The following is a 19272-nucleotide window of genomic DNA, read 5'->3' as shown; positions in this document are numbered from 1 at the left end:
TGGTGCAAGCCTGGGAGCACGGGGCCAGCCCACAGTGGCCGAACACCCGTGGGGGAGTGGGGAGAGGCTGTGGGCCGGCTGGGGATGGTGGTGAGGGGAGAGGCTCAGGTCTCCTGACTCTGCCGACTTCACTTGGGCACATTGTTTGTCCATCCACCTTGCCTTTCTCACTGCTGGAAGTCCCGTCCCATCGTGGCGGCTCCAAGAGGGCTCCAGGCATGTCCCTGGGCAGCTCTGGGGCAGATTCGCCTTGTGGCAGCAGCAGAAAAGGGATGGCCACCCCCCACCCCCCCCCACTGCCACCAACCCCAGGGCCGGGTTGGCTTCGCTGCTGCAGAGCCCTGAGCGCTCATTACACCTGTGTTCGCCCTCCCGGCACTCCCTGCAGGGCATAGGGATGCTCTGTGCTGCCAGGGTGGGGGTGAGGCCCCCACACCAGCTGCCTGTGGGTCCCAGCATGGTGCTGGTGCCAGAGTCGCTCCCCGGGGCATCCGCCCTCGGCTTGGCCGTGCCGGCGCAGGCAGGCTCTGGTGCTTTCTAGGAATAGGCTCTTGCCCAAGCGGTGCTGCCGGGTGTGGGAGGAAGCTGCCACCCCCAGGCAGCCGCACCCAGCCCCCCCCCCACCCCCGGCTCATTCCTGACCCTTGGGGGGCTTGTGCCACGTTGCAGGGGCAAGAGGTGCTGGTTTCCACTGGGGCTTGGCACCGCTGAGCCAATGCCAGCAACCACAGGTCGGCCCCAAATGAGCCCGTTCCCCTGTGTCCCGTCTCTCTGTCCCAGTGTCCCCATGCCCTGGCCACCCAGCGTTCCCCGCACACAGGCAGGAGACAGCAGGAAAGGCAGACAGCCCAGATTCTGGAGCAAAAATAGAGTTTATTTCCATTTTTATTGCATATAAAAAAATAGCAAGTATTTCTCTGGGGCTCACCCAGCTGCAGCAATAAATACAGTACAAAACACACCGCTTGAGAGCCCCTGCCGGGGCGGACTGTGAAATTTCCAGTACGCAAATACGCCTGCGTGGGCCGGTGGGAGGTGTTGGCACAGCCATGAGACTGGGGGGCTGTGCCGGGCTCGGGGAGGACAGGACTGCGTCCCGCCGTGCCTCGCTCGCTGCGACAGCGCAGAGCTGCTCCCCCGGGCCAGGAGGTGGGTGCAAATAAGTTAAACTGCAATAAATACACTGAGTTTAGCAGGGAAGGGGGACGGGCGCTGGCAGAGCGGAGATGCAGCCCCCCTAGAGGTGCTGGGGCTCCCCTAGAAAAGCCTCATCCTGGGAGGCTGCTGCATCCCTATGGCACCTCTGTCCTCCCTTCCCTCCCTCTTACCTAATGACTAATAAATATGAATTAATGTAACTATGCCTAATAGAAATAACACCTGTCAAATCTGTCCCTGCAGGCTGCAGCCCAGGCAGGGAGATGCTGCTCTGAAGCATCTTCATCCACAGATGAAGACGGTTTCCCCTTGGCCAGGTGGGACGCTGCAGGGGTACCCGCAGCGCCTTGTGCGAGCCGTGGGGAAACCGAGGCACAGGCAGTGCCTGCGGCAGCTGCGGGGGCTCAGCCCAGCTCCCGAACCTCGTAGCAGAGATACGCTTTTGTTTAAATATTAAACAAGGGTGATGCTGTGCACAGATACCCGTGCACGGATGCCACCGCAGGGCTGGCTGCCCTGCTCGGGGACTGAGGGGTGGGGGAGCATCCCCAGCCAGATAAATATTAAATAGCGATAAATATTAAATAAGCAGAAAAGCCAGGCTCTCCCGGGGAAGGTCACTCAGGCTGGGACATAAATAAATAGGGTGCGGTGGTGCAGGGTCAGGCATCAGAGGCGGGCGAGGTGCCGCAGCGCCCGGTACGCCGTCTCCAGGAACCGCTGGAAATTGGCCAGGACGAAGAAGCCGCCGACCTGGTGGTGGAAGTGGGAGGACAAGGCGGGGAGAGGGCCCCGGCTTTCCGTGGGGTACGTCACCGTGGCCAGACCCAAGTCCTCCATCTGCAGCCGGGTAGAAGCAGAGGCGTCAGCTCCCGAACCGGGAACGCGGCAGCATCCCGGCAGTGCCTGCGGAGCTGGTGCGAGCCCAGGGATGCAGAGCCCCGTGTCCCTGCTGCGCTCTCCCCATCTCCCCGGGGATGCAGACCCTGTGCGTGCCCACCCTGTCCCCCCCCGTTCCCCCCTCACCTGCTGCTGGATGTTGGAAGAGAGGTTGGCAGCATCCAGCTGCAGGGTCTCCACCAGCCCGGTGTGCCCGGGCAGCAGTTCCCGGACGGTGGCGAGGGAGCCGTGGTAGACGCGGAGCCCGTCGCGGATCTGGCTGAAGCAGGCCTCCTGCGGGTGGGCACGGCGTGGTCAGCAGGGCTCGGCACAGCCTGGCCACCGCGTCCGGAGCCACGGCGGGCTTCGGGCTGCCCCAAGCAGCGGTGAAGCCGTCGGGGCTGAGACCGGCTGACTCGTGGCTGGGGTGGGTTGCCAGCACTCACCGCCTGGAAGGTGCGGCTGTGGCACTGCTCCAGCGGCGCCTGTGTGATGCCCAGGTCCTGCCGCACCAGCAGCAGCTCTTCCTCCTTGCACAGCTGGAAAGTGTCGCACTGCGGCCGAGAGGGACGGGATCAGGACGGCCGCAGGACCCCGCTGCCCCCCGACACCCCATCCCTGGGATATGGGGCCCCCCCTGAGCCCAGCCGGGAGGATGGAGGGGATGGGGTGGACCTGCCGCCCGGTGAGATGGGGATGGGACAAGAGCAAACCGCGGCGCGGCACAGCTGCCCCGGCCGCTGCGTGGCCCCGGGGAGGACCCCATGCGTCCCCAAGGGAGCAGCGGGGCTCTGCGTGGTCGCAGCCCCTGCGGGTGGCCCCGGGGCCCCGGACCCGAGCAGCGCAGCCGGGGGGCCGAGGCGCAAGGGACACCACCGGCTCCCGGCCTCGCGGTGCCGATAAGGCCAGGGAGGGGAAGGTCACCTTATCAGTGACCCTGCAGCACCCACGGCCACCGTCCCCCTCCGCGGTGCCCGGGACTCACCACCACGCGCTGCAGCGCGGCCACGTCCCCCTTGATCTTGCGGGTGAACTCGAGGTTCTTCTGCAGGAAGACCTGGAATCCGTGGTCTCCCGAAAGCTCGGCCAGCGGTGCCCCGTGCAGCGCCTGCCACGGCGCCCACAGCAACGTGCCCAGCAGCAGCGCCAGCATGCCTGCGGGGACAGCGGCTCAGCGCCCGTCGCGGGAACAGCCCCGTCCCCAACCCAGCGCCGGGGTCTGGGCTCAGCAACCAGATGCTCCCCGGGGATGGCGGCACCAGCACAGCCTGGGGAAGGGGCAGGGACCTCCCAAAAATAGGGAAGAGGGACCGGGCGCTTCCTGCGTCCCACCAGCCCCACGGTACTGGGACCACAGGACAGCGGGCTGTGGGTGTGCAGGTGCAGCGGGTGCTGGGGTGCAGTGGGTGCTACAGGTAGAGTGGGTTTTATGGGTGCTGCGGGGCAAGTGGGTGCTGGGGCTGCGGGTACTCACGGGTGAGGGAGCACATGGTGTTCGGCTTGGTGTCTCCTCCTCTCTGCAAACGCGGCCCCGGCCCAGCACAGCTCGCTCCTGCCCCGGTTCTGCGCGGCCTCATCGATCAGGGCATTTATAGCGGGCTCCGGGGATTCACACTGATGTGGCAACAGTGACGATTGCCTCATTGTCTTAATCACCAACATGCAAATCCTGGGAGCCGGGTGCTCCCAGCCGCTGCCCACACCTCGTTGCTTGCGGGGCTTTCCCGAGGCCGGTGGGCAGCGGTGCCCTCCGGTGCGGCGGCGGGTGCCCAGCGTGGCCCTGGCACCAGGATGGGTGCCGGAACGGTGCTGGTGGTGGTTTGGTGACTCATTAACCTGCTCGCAGGGCTCCCGCCTCACCAGCCGGGCTGGCAGGTGCCCAGCGCCGCAGGGTCACTTGTGGGTGACCAGGCAAGGGGACGGTGGCTTTTCACAGCCGGCGTCCCTCTGGGATCGTTGCCATCCCCAGCCCGTGTGTGGACATCTCCCCCGCCAGCTGCCTGAGCCCCTCACCCCGGCGTCAGGGCGGGCACCGGTGGCATGACCTTCACCGTGGTGGGACCAGCTGGAGGTGGTCAAGGTGACACCCCATCCAGGCACCTGTCCAGGGCCTGTGACACCCCACCTCGGCACCTGGGGCCAGATCCTGCCCTGCTAGGTGTCATGGGGCCAGGCTGTGCTCACCATTCCCTTGTGCAGCACCGAGCACCCGGCTGTATCGGGATCCTGACCCCCCATGCCCCCCCACCCCCCGGCGACAGGCTGTCCCTGCCTGCCCCTTCGGGGAAGCGGCTGCAGGGCAGCCCCGGGAGCAGGGCTGGCTGCTCCCTCTCCTGCCATGCTGACGTGGGAATTTTGGCTTGTACTGGTTCCCGCAAGTGCTTTCAGGATGATCTGCTGGGCCGGTGCCAGCTGGGCCAGTTCCTGGCCGGCACGGGCTGGACAAGGTGCAGGAGGCACCCACTCGACCCACAGCCCAGCCCCAGGACCTGGAGGGGTCCCAGCAGGGCAACCCTGGGGCAACCCTCTGCCAGGGGTTCTCACGCTGCCAAACTGCCCCCCAGCCTGGGTCCCACCACTGCCCTCCTTCAGGGGACAGGGACCCCATCCTTACGTGCCACAGACCTTGGCGCACACCGGGATGGGCCGCACACCCAGTGGGGTACAGCCCATGGGGTACAGCCCATGGGGTACAGCCAGCAGAGCCAACCCCAAGGCCCAGGAGCTGCTCCTGCCTCCAGCTGGAAAAGGAACACCCAGTGGCTGCAGCCAATCCGTGAGCACCACCCAGGGCCTCAGCTGGTATGAGACAGGTATTAACTCTGAAACCTAATGATGACTTCCCTTCCCAGGACCTAGCAGCACTAAGTGTTCTGCCCTCAGGCTGTGTGAAAGGACCTCAGCAGTACAGCCTGTTGGTGGGATTTCCTGGGAGAAACCCCCCACGGCAGTGCAAGTGCCCTCTCCGGAGCTGGGGGAATCCAGGGCTTTTCTGGAGCAGGTGGCCATCAAGGGGGCTTAGTGTGGTGTGCCTGAGTGCTTGTAGGATCACCCTGTTTGCCAGAGCGGAGCTGCCGTCTCAGCAGGTCAGTGCTTTCAGGAATTGGGGGGGAGGGGGGACGGGGATGTGAATCAGCGCCTGGTGGGGCCCAAAGCCCCTGTCAGCTTTCCAAGGAAGGAAGTCGTGGCCGGACCCGAAACCCTGTGGGTGTTGGGGCGCAGGCGGCAGAGCTGGTCTAGCACAACCCTCCCCCGCCCCCGGCACTGGAGCTGCCCGGCTTGGCCCTGGGGACTGTCCTGGGCACCCGCCCCGCTGCGGTTCTGCCTCGTGGCCACCCTTCCTCTCTGCGGGGCCTGACTCGGGTACCCTTGGCCCCTTCTCTGCTTCTGCCAACAAGCGAGCGCTTCCAGGTTGTCCATGTGTCCCCGGTGCTGGATTTGGCATCCCCAGCCACCGGCTGGGCTCTCGCCTTCCCTGCTCCGTCCTGGTCTGCTCCAGGGATCCCAGGGGTGGCTCTGGAACAGGGACAGGTTCCATCCACCACCCTGGAGCAGCCCCACACTTGACCCTCAGCCCCTGGCCGCCAGCCCAGCATGGGTGTGCTGGGAGATTCCCAGATTTCCCCAGAGAAGGAGCCCAGCTGGTCCGAGATGTTGCCAGGATCCACCCAGAATGGCTGCATATCTCCTATCCCCATCAATCCACAGGGCTGGTGCCTGTGGGGCTGAGGGCTGGGGGGGATGACGATGGTGGGACACAAGGAGGACACAGCCTGCCCCCTCTGCCTTTCCCGGCAGGGTGAGGGGGTGGTGGGGCTCAGCCCTTTCCCCCATGTGCGTAACTGTGCATATAGTGCTGATACCAGTAATCCCTGCTCTGGTCTTTTTCTGCAGCAGCAGAACAAAGCGGTTTTTGGGAAGGAGGATCCGTGGGCTGGAGCAGACGGCATCCATTGGTGCCGGCCGGGGCGCTCCCTGCCTGGTCCCGCTGCTGCCGTCGAGCCCCGAGTGACCCCGGCTCAGCTCTGAGCCGGCCCACCGGTCCCGCAGCCCCCCAGCACCCTGTCCCTGAGCTGCTGGGACCGGTCCCAACACCCCTGGGATGTTGGCTCCAGCCCCCCAGGGGTGCTCTGGGTCAGAGCTGGCCCCAGCTCCAGTCCCCGACCCTGGGGAGAGGAGCAAGATAACAGAAGTCAGCCCCATGCGCACTCCCAGTCACAACAACAAAGCCACGGCAGAAGCAGGCCAGGCTGGTGTTTTTCCAACTTTTATTTTAAAAGTCATAATTGATGCTTAACAAAGTTTGACCCCATTATTGTTGCAAGAGCTGGGGGCACCCGTAGTCCCCGCGGAGCCGTGCTCCTGCCCCCTGCCTGCCCTGGCCCTATTTCCCCAGGAGCTCCCAATTCATGGGCTCGTCTGCGCCTCCGCTGGACTCAGCAACGACCGTGACCACAATCAACCTTAAAAGAATGTTTGTTTATTGGGGAAGGAGGTTCCTGCCATGGGTGGCAGGAGATGGGAGAGCAGGGCCTGTGGCTGCAGGCCCGGGGAACCCCTGTGCCCCCCTCCCACAAGTACAGACATGCAGGTATTTATAAAAGAAAGGCAGACGGGGGGACCGGGGCTGTGTGTGGGAGCTCCGCTCAGACAGCATCTTCCCCCGGGACAAATAAAAAAATACAGCCAGGCCAGAGGGTCACGGAAAACCATCATCATCATCCTCTGCCATCTCCTTAGCGAACTCCAGGTCCTGCTGCTCACGCTCCCGGCGCTCCTGGAAGGCAAAGGCAGAGGTTGGTGGCAGGTGGGGGACAGGAGCCGTGTCCTTCCCGTGGCGTCGGTGGCCACTGGGCTACAGTGCCAAGCGGTTTCTGGCAGCAGGCTGCAGTGACCCAGGTGAGATCTCACCTCTGCAGATTCCAAGTCCTTGTTGTAAGATTTGGGTGGGAACCTCATGGCCTGGAAACAAAAACGGAGAGGAGAAGCTGTGAGCTGAAAAACTCCTCAACTCTGCCCCGCTGTCGCCTTCAGCTGGGCCCTGCCAGCCCCTTGCCCAGGGACCTGCTGCGCTCACCTTGACGGACATGTTGTGGATGTCGAGGCAGAAAGAGATGCGCTGGTGAAACGCCAGCTGGGGCTCCCGGGTGGAGTAGATGTCGATCATTTCCTTCGACTGGACGTAGCCCTTCTCGTGATTAATGCTGGCCTCAATCACGCCGTCCCGAATGGCCTGCAAGCCGGAGGGCACGCGGTCAGGGCACCCGCTGTCTCCGAGGGCTGAGGCAGCAGTTTAGAGTGAAGGGAGGAGCTGGCTGCTGTGACAGGAGCGGTGGGCTCAGGACACAGCGCACAGGGAGGGGACTTGGTGCCCTGAGTGTCCCCAGCATCCCCTGGAGGGGCCTCAACCTGAAACTGGCGACTGCCCCAGGAAGGGAGCACTGCAGGGACAGGGCAGAGGCAGCCTGGCAGGAGAGCGAGGCCAGCTGCCAGAACCAGGGGCTGTGGGCAGCCCAGGACCCAGAAGGCCAGGACTTCATATGCAGCTACCTTGGCAACGATGAACTCCGCATCCTCCGGACTGTCCAGCTGCAGTTTCTGGGCAATATCCGCCAGGGAGATGCGAGAATAGGAGAGGCTGATCATACGGACACCTGCGGGGGAGGAATGAGAGTGGAGCCCCCTGGCCCAGGCAGCCCCGGGCCCGCCAAGCCCATGGCATCAGCTGTGATGGGGTCCCCAAACACCGCAGTGGCAGTCTCCTACCCGTCTTGATGACGTTGTGCCTCAGACGGATGATCAGGGTGTAGGTGCCGTCAGCCTGGAACTTGTCCCCAAATTGATCCAGGACTTGGTTGAACTTGGCCAGGTTCCCCGTCCTGACAGCTGGAGGAGAGAACGTGTTAATGGGGGAAGGAGCAAGGGCCGGGGCACGGTGGGGAAAGCGAGGCAGGGCTGACTCCCAGGCCTGCCATCCCCTCCTCCCCAAGTGGAGTCTGCAGCTGAGTGCCATTGAGGGGAGAGGAGAGAAATCCCCACTGCTCCCCAGCCCGGGGCTTCCCGCTCCCTCAAAGTGCCAGACATTGTTGTGAGGGACTGAATGCAGGCAGAAGCGGCCTGTCGTACCCTGAGTCAGGAGGAAGTAGGGCATGAGCGACCGCTTCAGGGAGGGTTGTCTGAACTGAAGCCTGTCCGGGATCTCCCCGAGCAGCAGTTCCACCACAATGAGCAGCTTGTGCACCTTGAGCAGAAAAAGACCGTGAGTTCCTGCGGGTCCCAACCCTGAGGCAGCTTCCCCATGGACCCAGGAGGTACTGAACCCCAGAAGCTTCCCATCCCCACTCACTGTCTGCTTGAAGCCGACGGCTGTGTGCTGCGGTGCCTTCCGCAGGGCGTTCGTCATGGTCCTCCGCGCCTCCGAGTACTCCAGCTGGATGGCCTTGATGCGCCCTGCGGTCACAGGGGGCAGAAGGCATTTGGAAAAACCACTGAGTGAATCCAACTGGACACATGCAGATGGGGCTTCAAATCCTGCCTGGAAGGCCCATCTCCAGCTGCTCAAATGGGTTCTCTGGGGAGCCAAAGCTCTTGACCTCAGGTGCAGGCCAGGCTGCCAGCACCATGCGGGACCCTCTGCATCTCACCTGTGTAATAGAGGTACCGAGCCCACTCGTTGTTGTTGGCCTGCTCAGGAAACACAGACTTGGAGACAAGCTTTTCTGCTTGGTCGTAGAGGTTGTAGTGAAGATAGTTCCTCAGCAGCAGGTTCAGGAGGGTGGCTTGCCCATCCGCATCATGGCGCAGCGTGGCTGTCCGTAGCCGGGCGTGCAGGAAGCTGGAGGAAAGGAAGAGAGTGTGTCAGGGAGGAGGAAAGAACCAGCCCTGCTCACCGGGGCACGTGGGACCAAGCTCAGGGACAGCCCGCACGCAGGACCCACCCTACCTCCTGACCACATCGAGTTTATTCAGGAATTCGTAGATGCGGGAGTGGTAGTAATAACATTTTGCCACCACCAGGTCAAGGGCCCGGCGGTTTTGGGAACTGATCTTCTGCATCAGGTCGTCAGACACTTTCTGAGCCTGCAGGAGGGGAGCAGAGGTCAGAGCAGAGGGACTGCTGCCAGGAAGAGCAGAGAGACTACCAGGGCTGTGGGACTGAGCCCGGGAGCTGCCTCCAAACACAACTGAAACAAAGGGGAAAGTGTGGTGCCACAGACAGGCAGGTCCCTGAGGCTCTCCAGACCCTGTCTGGCACAGGAGCACCACACAAAGAGCTCGGCTTCAGAACCAGCAGCTCAGTGAATCTCACCTCCGGGTATCGCTTGCTGTTCATCAGGTAGATGACGAGAAGCAGCTGGAGGTAGGTCTCCACTTCTGGCAAGAGAGGGGCTGAGGCCGCCTTCCCTGTCCGTGGGCGAAACTGCAGCTCTGCTTCAGTGTCCATGGACTGGGGGGAGAGAGATGTGCTGGATCCCCATCCCGCCAGTGTCACTGCTGCCCGCAGCGAGGCCTGTCCCTGGTGACAGCTTTGCTTGAGGTGTGAGAAGAGAGCCAGCCCAGGCTGCTGGCACTACAGTCCCATCCCTGCTAAGAGCTGCAGTGACCCGTCTCATCTCATGTGCTCTCCCAAGCAGTTGGGCTGTGTGTCCCAAGTGTCTCCAAGCCCTTGCTGTTCCTGGTGCCCTCCCGCCCCGCACGGCCACACTCCGGAGGCTCCTTGGTGTGCGAAAGGAGTCCCCTCCGCAGCCGGTCACCTCTCCCCATCCCCTGCCACTGTACCTCCTCCAGGAAGCCAAGGAGGAAATCCCGCACGGTGCTGTTGGAGGTGAAGAAGCCATTGATGGCTTTGTGAAGCACATTGGAGTTGAGTCGGCGGGAGGTGGAGGGCAGAGCCCGCAAGGCACGCAGGACGTAACGCGGCTCCTTCCCCGACACGGCCTTCTCCAGCTGCTTCACGTGCTCCTTGATATCTGCGGGAGCAGAGGGGATGCACCATCAGCAGGCGTCTCCCAGAGGCCTCTGCCAAAGGACGCACCAGAGCAAAGCTGGTGCCGGGATCTCTCCGGGTACCAGGTGCCCCGTCCTGGTGCTGTCAGTCCCTCTGTCCGCTCGTGGGACTGGGGCTGTGCGGCCTCGGTGTCCCGAGTGACCCGATGCGACCCCGCGGTTGTCCCTGCTTGGAGCAAGGGGGTGGAAAAGACCCCTCCAGAGGTTCCTTCCCCCTGGTTCCCCCTCCGGGCTCCAGCCTCCCTTTGCAGCCTCACGGGGTCCCACCGCAGCATTTCTGCAGCTCCCCCTGCCCCTCACAGGGACTCTTCCACTTCCCTTTCCCTTACAGCCCCCCCAGCTCCTTTTCCCCACACTGATCCCCCCCCATTCCCCTCCTCTGACACCCTTTCCAGTATCTCTCCCCCACATACACCCCCCCTCACCTTCCTACCCCCACATTACCCCCTCCTCTGCAACAATCCCCTCCCAGGGCTCCCCACCCCCCTTCCTCCCCCAGCTCCGTCCTCCCCCCCCCGGGGAGTCTTCCCCGAGCTGACCCCGGTCCCTCTCTCCCTCATGAACCCCCAACCGACACCCCCCTCCCCCAGATCCCCGTTACAGTGACCCCCCTCCTGTGTGCCCCCCCCCCCCCGCCCCTCACCCTCCAACGTGATGGCGTCAAGCTCCCGCTGCGGTTGCCGCTCCCCGGCCGTTTCGGCCGCCGTTGCCTCCTCCTGCATCTCCACGTCGGGGGGAGCGGGGGGCGGCCCGTCGGGGGGGGCCTTGGCCTTGTCGCCGCGGCGGCGGGACGCGCCCTCCTGCTTCATGGCCGGGCGCGCCGGGGCCGGCCGTGACACTGCAACAACCGCGGGGGACGCCGGGAGTCGCCAGGCTCGACTAGCCGCACCTTGCCTTAACCCGCCAGGCCCGCGCGATCGAGCGCCGAGCACGACACCTTCTCGGCTCTTTCCGAAGCGGCCGAAGAGCTCTCGGGTGTTTCCGGCCGCGCTCTCTCGGGTGTTTCCGCCGGACGCTCGGGTATTTCTGTCGGTGGCCGGGGTGTTCCCGCCTGTTGCCTCACGCATGCGCAGACGCTGCTGGCCTGCCGCCCTGAGGCGAGGTGCGAGGCCCGGGCTTCTGCCCTGGGGAGTGGCTGCTGTGCTCCCCCTTCCCCATGTCCTTGAGGGTCTCGGAGCCAGGGCCAGGCTCCCCTCGTCGCTGCTGTCGAGCACGGCCAGACTCCTCGTGACAGCGGTGCCCTCGGTGACCGGCCAGGTGAGCGGCACTACCCCTTGCTGAGGGCACCCCCTTCCCCCAGGAGTCTGAGGGACCCTCCCAGGCCTCGCGTCTGCGGGGAGCCGGGTCTCCAGGCAGGCAGCACCGCTGGGTGACTGAAAATACCTGTAAACTTAAAAATTGCCTTTAAGAACGTCCAGTCATTCAGTAAGAAGTTATTCTCTTTATTTATAAAGCATTCACCAAAATATCTGTAGCATTGTTCTGAAATGTTGTAGCTTATTCCTTGTCACTGCTTGTGGGGTGTGTAATCTTGTGATGGAGGTGCTGTTTCACCAGATGTGTGTCATTAAAATGCTGTGAGATCCCTCAGCTTTCTAACACTTCCCAGCTTACTGAGTCACATGTGAATCACAGGTGTGACTAAGGTAAGTGAATTATTGCTGAGGTATTCCTTTGTGCCTTACTGGCTGCATGAGTGGCTGTGTGCTAGCATGTTTTATGAGAACCAGGATCACGCAAAGTGCAGTTGACAGGCTTACGATTATTTGGGCTGGTGGATTTTTCAGATGGCACTCTGCATTTGTATGGGGGGAATGAAAAATCAATTTTGGTGTCCAGCTTGTGGCTACTCATTTCAAAGCAGCACTCATCTGTGTAGGATGAGTGGCGGTGAGGAATGCCTCGCCTATGTAGGGGTAAAGTCTGAAGAGAGAAACTGGCTTGCAGGAAGAGACTTTCAAATACTATGGAGTGATTACCTTTAAATCCTTCCTAATAGGAGGACATGTATAACCTAATCTGAGTTACTCAAAAGATCGAGGACATATAGAGACACATACAGGGCTGCTATGGCCGAGAAGGCTTTTGTACAGACAGCAGATCCGTCTGTCTGGAGCTTCACTCCACTCATCTCGACCATTGCAATGGTTAATTTTTGTTCCCTCTCTTGTGAGAAGGAGAGCAAGCTGGCATCCACGCTGAAATGCTCCTCTCTGTCTTCTATGTCGTGTTCCAAGATGCTCTCAACCTTCGCAGCAACAATAGAAAAATCAAAATCAGTATTTTAATGCTCCCTTCTGTGGAAGTCAAATAAAGAAATGATCTCTTTGACTTGTGAAGTGCTTTACTATCTTACAGGCACACTAATTAACCCACGTGTGGCACTTTTCACCCTGAAAGATTGTTATGCTCACGAATTCAGTTCCCAGTTTCTTGTGAATTAGTTATGTCCAAGAAATTAAAATTGTAGTGTGTTTTTGTGGTGGTGTTTTGTTTGGGTTTTTGGTTTTGTTTTTTTTTAACCTGGAGCCAAAGCAGCCAGAAAATTCTGACTACCATTTCAAGAAAAATGGTCATCAGCTGTGTCCAATTTAGTGTTTATTATCAGCAAAACAGTTGTTAGAATTCTCAGGTCTTGATGTTTTGGGGTGATTTCTTTCAAAGTGAGTATTTTGATCCCTGCCAAGTTTGAAGCAATTGTTCTTTCCCTTCTTCCCAGTGTAAGTTGTGATACTGCTTCCTATATCATCACCTCAATGTTGCTTTACTTAAAATAACACTCCCCCTCCCCCTTCATTTTGAGCCAAATACAATGCATGTTCTCTCACCAGCTTAAGCTGTTGGGACACAATCTTCTCTTCCAAGGACTCTAACAACAGCAGCAGCTGATCTTCCGTTAGCTCTGCAGAATTAAAACAGGTTTGTACCAAAAAACCCCCACCACCAATGTTTTAGAGACAAGTGGTGAGATATGAAGGGTGACAGTCAACCGTCTTGCAGGGAATGCCTGTTTGGTCAAAAGTTCTTCAGATGTTTTAAGCTAAATTATTAGAGCAGCCTCCCTGTGAGATGAATACAGTTGTTACTCTGGGTACAGATGATTCTCGCATTAAGTATAGAGACCAAGGTGGGTGAGGAGGAGGCTCAAGCCATATTTTGTGGCAGCCTTGGGAAAAGAACCCTGGAATTTGCGCTGCCCTTTCTGTAAGGTAATCTTGCCATCTTTACCCACATTTTAATTCTGATTTCAAGCCTTCTTTTCAAGGATCCCCTTGTACACGCTGTTCCTGGACTGAGCGGTAATTCAGTGTCATGCCTCTGGCAGTTGCCGCTCTGCGACTCTCCCACTGTCGCTGACAGCAACTGGTACGGACAGGTCTGTGCTCTCAGCATAAATCACCTTCATTCCCACAATCTAAGAAATTATTTCACGTAAATCCTCTGCAAGTCTCTCGCGCTCTGTAAGCTTTCTATATTCTGCTAGTCTTGTTGGTAGGAATGCTTTTAATATATCCTGGTGCTACTGGATATCTCTTATTAAAATGGCCAGAAAGCCTTACCATCTAACGCATCAAGAGTGTAGGTGATTGCTTCTGCCAGCTTAAGGAGAAGATGTCTTGAAGAATCCTGTAAGCTGCTCAACAGGTCTTTTAAGTCTGGGCTTTCTGTTTTCAGCTCACAACTACCAGTTTCATCAAGAACTGCTTCCATCTAGGGGGATAAGAAAAAGAAACGTCAGGATTTAAGAGAAGGGGGTGCTGATAGTCCCTTCCAGGCTAACTACAGAAGCATATGAACAGTCATGTAATGTGTGTCTCTCCTCCTCAAGCCATTTATGACGCTGTAATTGAGGCTTTAGCATTCACACCAGTGCCACTTAAGGACCGAATGTGAAATTTAAATGCTTTGATACCTTCAGGTAAATCTGCTAGGCTGTATTCGGGACATGTTTCAGCAGTTGTCTCTGTCCTGAGCACCTTCTTTCTCTGTATGGTGATGGAGACCAGACAGATACACCGAGTGAAGGATTTTTGGATTGATAGTTGTGGCACAGGAGAGATGACTTCTGGGGCAAGAGGTATGATCATGGATGTCTCTCCTGGCAGTAAGAAGAACTTTGCTTACTTTGTGGATCAGCTCCTCAAAGAGGTTCCTGTCTCTCATCACAGCTTCGAAGGCTTTTAAAAATACGACGAAGAGATCAGAAGACAGCTTGGAGAAAATTTCACAAGTATCTTTAACTTGTAGCTGCAGTCTGTGTAATTTTCCTTGTGAGGAACCTGAAAACCAGAAAGAGTCCAAATATGTCACTTCTAAAATAGTCAATCCCACAAGAAGTTCACTGGCACCCCTGAATTTGGAATTTGAAACATTTCTATGAATATTTTTTAAAGCAATATGCAATTTTGAGTTGGACAGTTGTTGTGTCTCAGGTAACAAAGACAGTACTATGCAGTAAACATATTGCTTTTGGTGGTTTGTGTTTATCCTGAGAGATTCCATCTTGCCCAAAGGGGGTAAAAGTAGTGCAAGCGGAAGTAGTAAAATACATTGCTTACCATCAGATACAAACATGCTGGAAGATTCTGGGAAATATTGAAGTTCTGCAACAGAATAAAAAGGGCATTGCTGATTTAGAAAATACTCAAAGTATTTTTTTACCAGGGTGGTTTTTAAGTCTGAAGATACTGGCATCCCAGGTCTGAAATCTCATGTGCTAGTCGTAGGTCAGACTGGTGTTTGCACTCTTCTCCAGTGCATCTGTTTTCTTCCTGTTCATTTAAAACGCGTTATTACCAGACCTCATTCCCTGCTGTCATGTGCCTTGTGTTAGCATCTGTATCGGCCAGTAAGTGTGTTAAAATATGAGTAAATTAGAACGATATCTTATACTCAGAAAGATCCATGCAGGCACGGGAAGCACAGAGCATAGGGGAAGCAAGCCAAATGTGACCTCTAAAATCCTGCAGCAGATTTTGTGGATCTCAGTCCTTTCTTTGCCTCTCCAGTGTAAGCGGCTTTTATGCCAGTCTTTCCACTGGAGGGTCAGCCATCCTGTTTTCTCCTTCGCTTTCCTGAGTAGGAAGAGAAAACAAACTCTGTTCTCTGTGCCATTTTTCAACAGGAGTTCTGCAGTTCCTGAAATCTAGAGCTGAGACTTCTAGTATCCCTCTTCCATTTCTTTATCAAACCCTCCTGAAATTGCATCTCTTGCCTGAGTAGCTCTTTTAACTTACATACTATGTATGGCCTTTTCCCAGGTAGTTTCTGTCACTCGCATTGCATGTGTTCATGTCCTTGCAAATGAGCTAAGGGTGGCCGTGAGGCTGAATGATACTTAAGAAAATGTTTTTTCCTCTTCTGTGTGTTGTTTCCTGAACGGAGGAGTTGGTAGTTTCTGAAAGTTACTTACCCCATGATCCATCTGTAATGGTCAGCTGGATTGCCCTGAATGCCAGGGTGCAGCCCTTGGGTATAGTTATGCCTTGTCTGTTGTCTCGGGTGCCCTGGTCAATGAAAAAAAATTAAATCTGTTACTAGGTGTCCTGGTTTTGGCTGGGATAGAGTTAATTTTCTTTCTAGTAGCTGGTACAGTGTTACATTTTGGATTTAGTATGAGAATGATGCTGATAACACACTGATGTTTTCAGTTATTGCTAAGTAGTGTTTATACCAAGTCAAGGATTTTTCAGCTTCTCATGCCCAGCCAGCAAGAAGGCTGGAGGGGCACAAGAAGTTGGGAAGGGACACAGCCAGGACAGCTGACCCAAACTGGCCAAAGGGATATTCCATACCATGTGATGTTATGCCCAGTGTATAAACTGGGGAGAGTTGGCCTGGAGGAGGGCAGAGTGCTGCTCAGGAGCTAACTGGTCGGCAGGCAGTGAGCAATTGCATTGCGAGTCACTTGTTTTGTATATTTCAATTCTTCTATTATTGTCTTTTTTTCTTAATTCCTTTCTGTCCTATTAAGTTGTCTTTATCTCAACCCATGAGTTTTACTTTTTTCCCTGATTTTCTCCCCCATCCCACCGGGTGGGGGGAAGTGAGCGAGCGGCTGTGTGGTGCTTAGTTGCTGGCTGGGGTTAAACCACGACACTAGGCCTGGATGGTGTGCAGATGTTTGGGAAGGACTGACTCCTGAGCCTGAAGAGAAATCAAACCTTTGCACAAAACTTGGCGTGAAGCTGGGTCATGAAGCTCCCTTCTGCCTTAATGGATTCCTCGTAGCTGGTCTCCTCTGAGGCTTCTAACGTTTCATGAACCACGTATAACTCTTGTTGTTTTTTCTGTAGTTGTCGAATAAAGGAGTGATTCACGTTCATTTTTCTAAAAGAGAAAAAGGATGCAATATCCTGGCTGTTTTTCTGTGAGTTACAACAAAAGTACTGTAGTCTGCTTGGAGCCAGAAGCCTTATGCTTGCATCTTTATTCACATTATGTGAGTATATGTAAATATCACAACGTCAGGGGTTTCTGTGGGAAAAGGTGGCAGAAAATGGGCTACAATTCTTGCTGTCCTCAGTGCGTTCCCCTTCTACGTCTGAGAGGGACCGGGGCAGGGAGGCCGTGGCCTGGCAGGTCATACAGGTGATCTGTCCTCACCTACATGCTCCTCTGCAGGTACAAACCGCAAGAAAAGACAGCTTGAATCCACGTTGAGGTGTTCCTACTTTCTGAATTACAAAGAAATCTATAAGCATCACAAGCTGTGTAAGGAATCTTTATCACCTCTTTCCTGTCCTCCAGAAGTATGCTAGTTAGGGACAATGGCATGCTCTCTGGTCTTAATCTTTGTTTTTGGCTGTTGAAGAACCATTGACCTAGCATGGGGTAGAGGAGGATGCCCTGAGTGCATGTTCTCCCTTTGTGTCTGCCTTACCTTTCTGTTTTCAGTGCCTCGAGTTTTGGTATTGATATGTGGTTCTTCTCCAGCTTGATGGACCACCCTTTGGACAAGGAGGCAACTCCTTTCAGCTCTACACTTGCAGAGTCGACACAAAGGCTTAGACTCCCATCGACTCTGTCACTGATGCTTTTTTTGACTGTAATTTGCCTTGAATCTTGACCATCTCCCTTGGGAAAGAGGGACTCTGAAATAATTTGATGCATTAGCTTAAGCGTGATTGCACAGGCTCAATGTTTTCGACTGTTGCGCACACAAGAAAGATGGAACATGGTAGAGTTCAGCCACAAATGATACAAGTGCTTTGTCTATGGAAATTGTGAACTTAAGATTGATAAATGTGGGCTTTACCTGTGCTTCTGTTGTCTTCTCCAGGCAGCAGCACGTCGTCGAGTGTGTACCATGTCTGTCTGTAGCGGGGAGATGTGTGGAATATGGCTTTTCTTCTTCTTCTCACTAGACAGAGGGGTCTGAAATGTTCATGGTCTAAGATGCTGTGAACCGGGACCAGGTCTCCTGTTGGATCCATTTGATTTACTACGAATTGGGTGACTTTTTTAAACATTCTGCTGTGGCTGGATGAATTTTTGAACCAAAGCAAAGTGTACTTGTGCTTTAGGAAGGAGGCAAGACAAGTTAAGTTAAGCAAAATTACTTGAAGTACAAGCAGAAGGTTGCAACAAAATACGTTGCTTTAATAATTAAGAATTTTCAAACTCGATAATAACACAAAAAAGCCTACATTAGTACAAGGACACCACTTTCACAGGATTCTTTATAGGGAAGTGTTTGGAGAGGTAGGGATACGAGCCCTGGCTTGCTAATAAGGCTTGTTTAGACTCATTCCCCTTTGCTGGTGAACTCCCAGTTATCGTGCACACTGAGGACGCAGCTAGCAGTTTCTGAGGGTACTGATCTGCAGCACTGGAGTCTGTTACTCTTCTTTCAACTAAGATAGTTTGTTGCATGTACCAGTACATAATATAATTTTTGTTACTAAACTAGACATTACTCCTTCACCTGGGACCTATGAGGGTCCTAAATGCTTTAACGTGTTGTCCTGATGTAAGTTTAAAGAGAAAAAAGCTTGAGCAATTTCTTGCTGTTTTCTACTGCTTCAGCATTTTCCCTGTGCATCTTGTTGCCTGGCAGACAGGAATGGTTTAGCATTGTTTCGAAATAGAGCACTAGAAAAGTGATTTTGTCCAAGCCTTACTGAGATGGGGAACTAAAGGAACCTTAGTAGATATAGTAATATATGAATGTAGATAGGAATTGTTTAATAATTATCTAGCTTATAATGAAGTTAAAGAAGTTTCAATAGAGGTAGACATGGCCGAAGGGGATGAGAAGTGATCTTTAACGTTTGCATTGTTGAGGCTGGCCTGGACAGGAGATAGTCCCTCATAAGAAGTAGCAGTCCACTCCAAGAACCAGCCAAGAGGGGCCTTGGGATTTGGATAAATGCCAAGGGACAACTGAGTCTGCGCAGGGACAGAAGGTTAAGAGTTCACCATGAAGAAGGCATACAGCCTTCATCTTCACGACCACCAGATGACCACCATAAGGAGGCACTGTGCAAGCGCAGTTGAGAGAAGACTATGGAAATGACTTCCTGGAGCTAATTTTAATATGAAGCAGGGATAGATAATGCCTATGTATAGGCGTATTGTGAAATTCTATGTATATGTAACACTTGACTGTATAAATTTAAAGCGAACTGCCAGGTCAGGTCCAGACAACTTTGGTGGGCCTACCCCCCATGCTGCCCAGCGCTGAATGAACATACCTACTTTACAATCTCACTGATTGTGGAGTCTGTTTTCCCCACGTCCTTACTGCACGGAAGTGAAAGTGCTGAGAGGTGAATTGTGGGCTGGGGTGGGGGGGAAGTAGGAGAGCTTTTGTTCTATGGCAAATCTCCCCCAAAATACAAAAAAATCATCCCAGCACAACTACTTGGGTACGCCCTGCTGCTCTGCCCGTATCCCCTGCAGAGGAGAGCTGGGTGTTTGAGAGGCAGAAACAAAATCACTGTTGCTTTCCTGTTGCAGCTTGTTTTTACTCCAAAGTTTCAGTTTTGCTTCTTGCTTCTGTTGGCAGACATAAGACATGATGGAGAAAAACTTTGCTCTACAAATGAAAAAACTTCCTGTACTTACCGAGGAGTGAAGTGGGCAGATCTTTCCCCTCTTCGGCACTCTGCTTTATCAAGTCTTGTTAGAGAAGAGATGCTGATCCCTGTTTACAGTTCAGATGAGCAGATGGGGGGGATATCTTCCCTCTCCCTAATGTCCCACAGGGGTCTGAAAAAAGGGACT

The 19272-nt window shown here is 55.5% G+C and overlaps 3 protein-coding genes across 3 annotated transcripts; all 3 read right to left on the bottom strand.

Moving 5' to 3' along the window:
* Positions 1-1313: 1313 nt before the first annotated feature.
* Positions 1314-3614, bottom strand: CSF3 (colony stimulating factor 3). The gene is made up of 5 exons (XM_049800609.1): positions 3512-3614; positions 3023-3192; positions 2484-2591; positions 2185-2331; positions 1314-1998 (listed from the first exon to the last, which is right to left on the bottom strand). Exons 1-5 carry the CDS (start codon positions 3612-3614, stop codon positions 1828-1830), a joined length of 699 nt encoding a protein of 232 aa, XP_049656566.1. The 3' UTR covers positions 1314-1827.
* A 2674-nt stretch (positions 3615-6288) lies between these two features.
* Positions 6289-10861, bottom strand: PSMD3 (proteasome 26S subunit, non-ATPase 3). The gene is made up of 12 exons (XM_049800590.1): positions 10688-10861; positions 9817-10007; positions 9347-9484; positions 8981-9117; positions 8682-8872; positions 8384-8487; positions 8164-8278; positions 7804-7923; positions 7588-7691; positions 7115-7270; positions 6949-6999; positions 6289-6814 (listed from the first exon to the last, which is right to left on the bottom strand). Exons 1-12 carry the CDS (start codon positions 10851-10853, stop codon positions 6737-6739), a joined length of 1551 nt encoding a protein of 516 aa, XP_049656547.1. The 5' UTR covers positions 10854-10861; the 3' UTR covers positions 6289-6736.
* A 604-nt stretch (positions 10862-11465) lies between these two features.
* Positions 11466-19254, bottom strand: GSDMA (gasdermin A). The gene is made up of 10 exons (XM_049800594.1): positions 19114-19254; positions 17303-17564; positions 16928-17138; positions 16209-16374; positions 15458-15551; positions 14604-14648; positions 14170-14324; positions 13605-13755; positions 12873-12946; positions 11466-12292 (listed from the first exon to the last, which is right to left on the bottom strand). The coding sequence occupies exons 2-10, from the start codon at positions 17514-17516 to the stop codon at positions 12059-12061; spliced, it is 1344 nt and encodes a 447-aa protein (XP_049656551.1). The 5' UTR covers positions 17517-17564; positions 19114-19254; the 3' UTR covers positions 11466-12058.
* Positions 19255-19272: the final 18 nt, after the last annotated feature.

The sequence above is a fragment of the Accipiter gentilis genome, chromosome 5 (genome assembly GCF_929443795.1).
Source record: "Accipiter gentilis chromosome 5, bAccGen1.1, whole genome shotgun sequence".
In the NCBI taxonomy this organism is placed as follows: domain Eukaryota; kingdom Metazoa; phylum Chordata; class Aves; order Accipitriformes; family Accipitridae; genus Astur; species Astur gentilis.
This window is presented reverse-complemented; position numbering and strand designations above follow the sequence as displayed.

Excerpts from the sequence above, each read along its gene's own strand:
- CSF3 (XM_049800609.1), bottom strand. The coding sequence starts at position 3,614 with ATGAGGCCGCGCAGAACCGGGGCAGGAGCGAGCTGTGCTGGGCCGGGG. Across the intron at positions 2,592-3,022 it reads CCGCGCTGCAGCGCGTGGTG|TGCGACACTTTCCAGCTGTG; the intron begins GTGAGTCCCGGG and ends TCTCGGCCGCAG. Across the intron at positions 1,999-2,184 it reads CTTCCAACATCCAGCAGCAG|ATGGAGGACTTGGGTCTGGC; the intron begins GTGAGGGGGGAA and ends ACCCGGCTGCAG.
- PSMD3 (XM_049800590.1), bottom strand. The coding sequence starts at position 10,853 with ATGAAGCAGGAGGGCGCGTCCCGCCGCCGCGGCGACAAGGCCAAGGCC. Across the intron at positions 8,488-8,681 it reads TCGGTACCTCTATTACACAG|GGCGCATCAAGGCCATCCAG; the intron begins GTGAGATGCAGA and ends CTGTGACCGCAG. Across the intron at positions 7,000-7,114 it reads TCCACAACATGTCCGTCAAG|GCCATGAGGTTCCCACCCAA; the intron begins GTGAGCGCAGCA and ends TTTTGTTTCCAG.
- GSDMA (XM_049800594.1), bottom strand. The coding sequence starts at position 17,516 with ATGTTTAAAAAAGTCACCCAATTCGTAGTAAATCAAATGGATCCAACA. Across the intron at positions 14,649-15,457 it reads CATTACAGATGGATCATGGG|AACTTCAATATTTCCCAGAA; the intron begins GTAAGTAACTTT and ends ATTCTGTTGCAG. Across the intron at positions 12,293-12,872 it reads TGTCCCAACAGCTTAAGCTG|GTTGAGAGCATCTTGGAACA; the intron begins GTGAGAGAACAT and ends GTTGCTGCGAAG.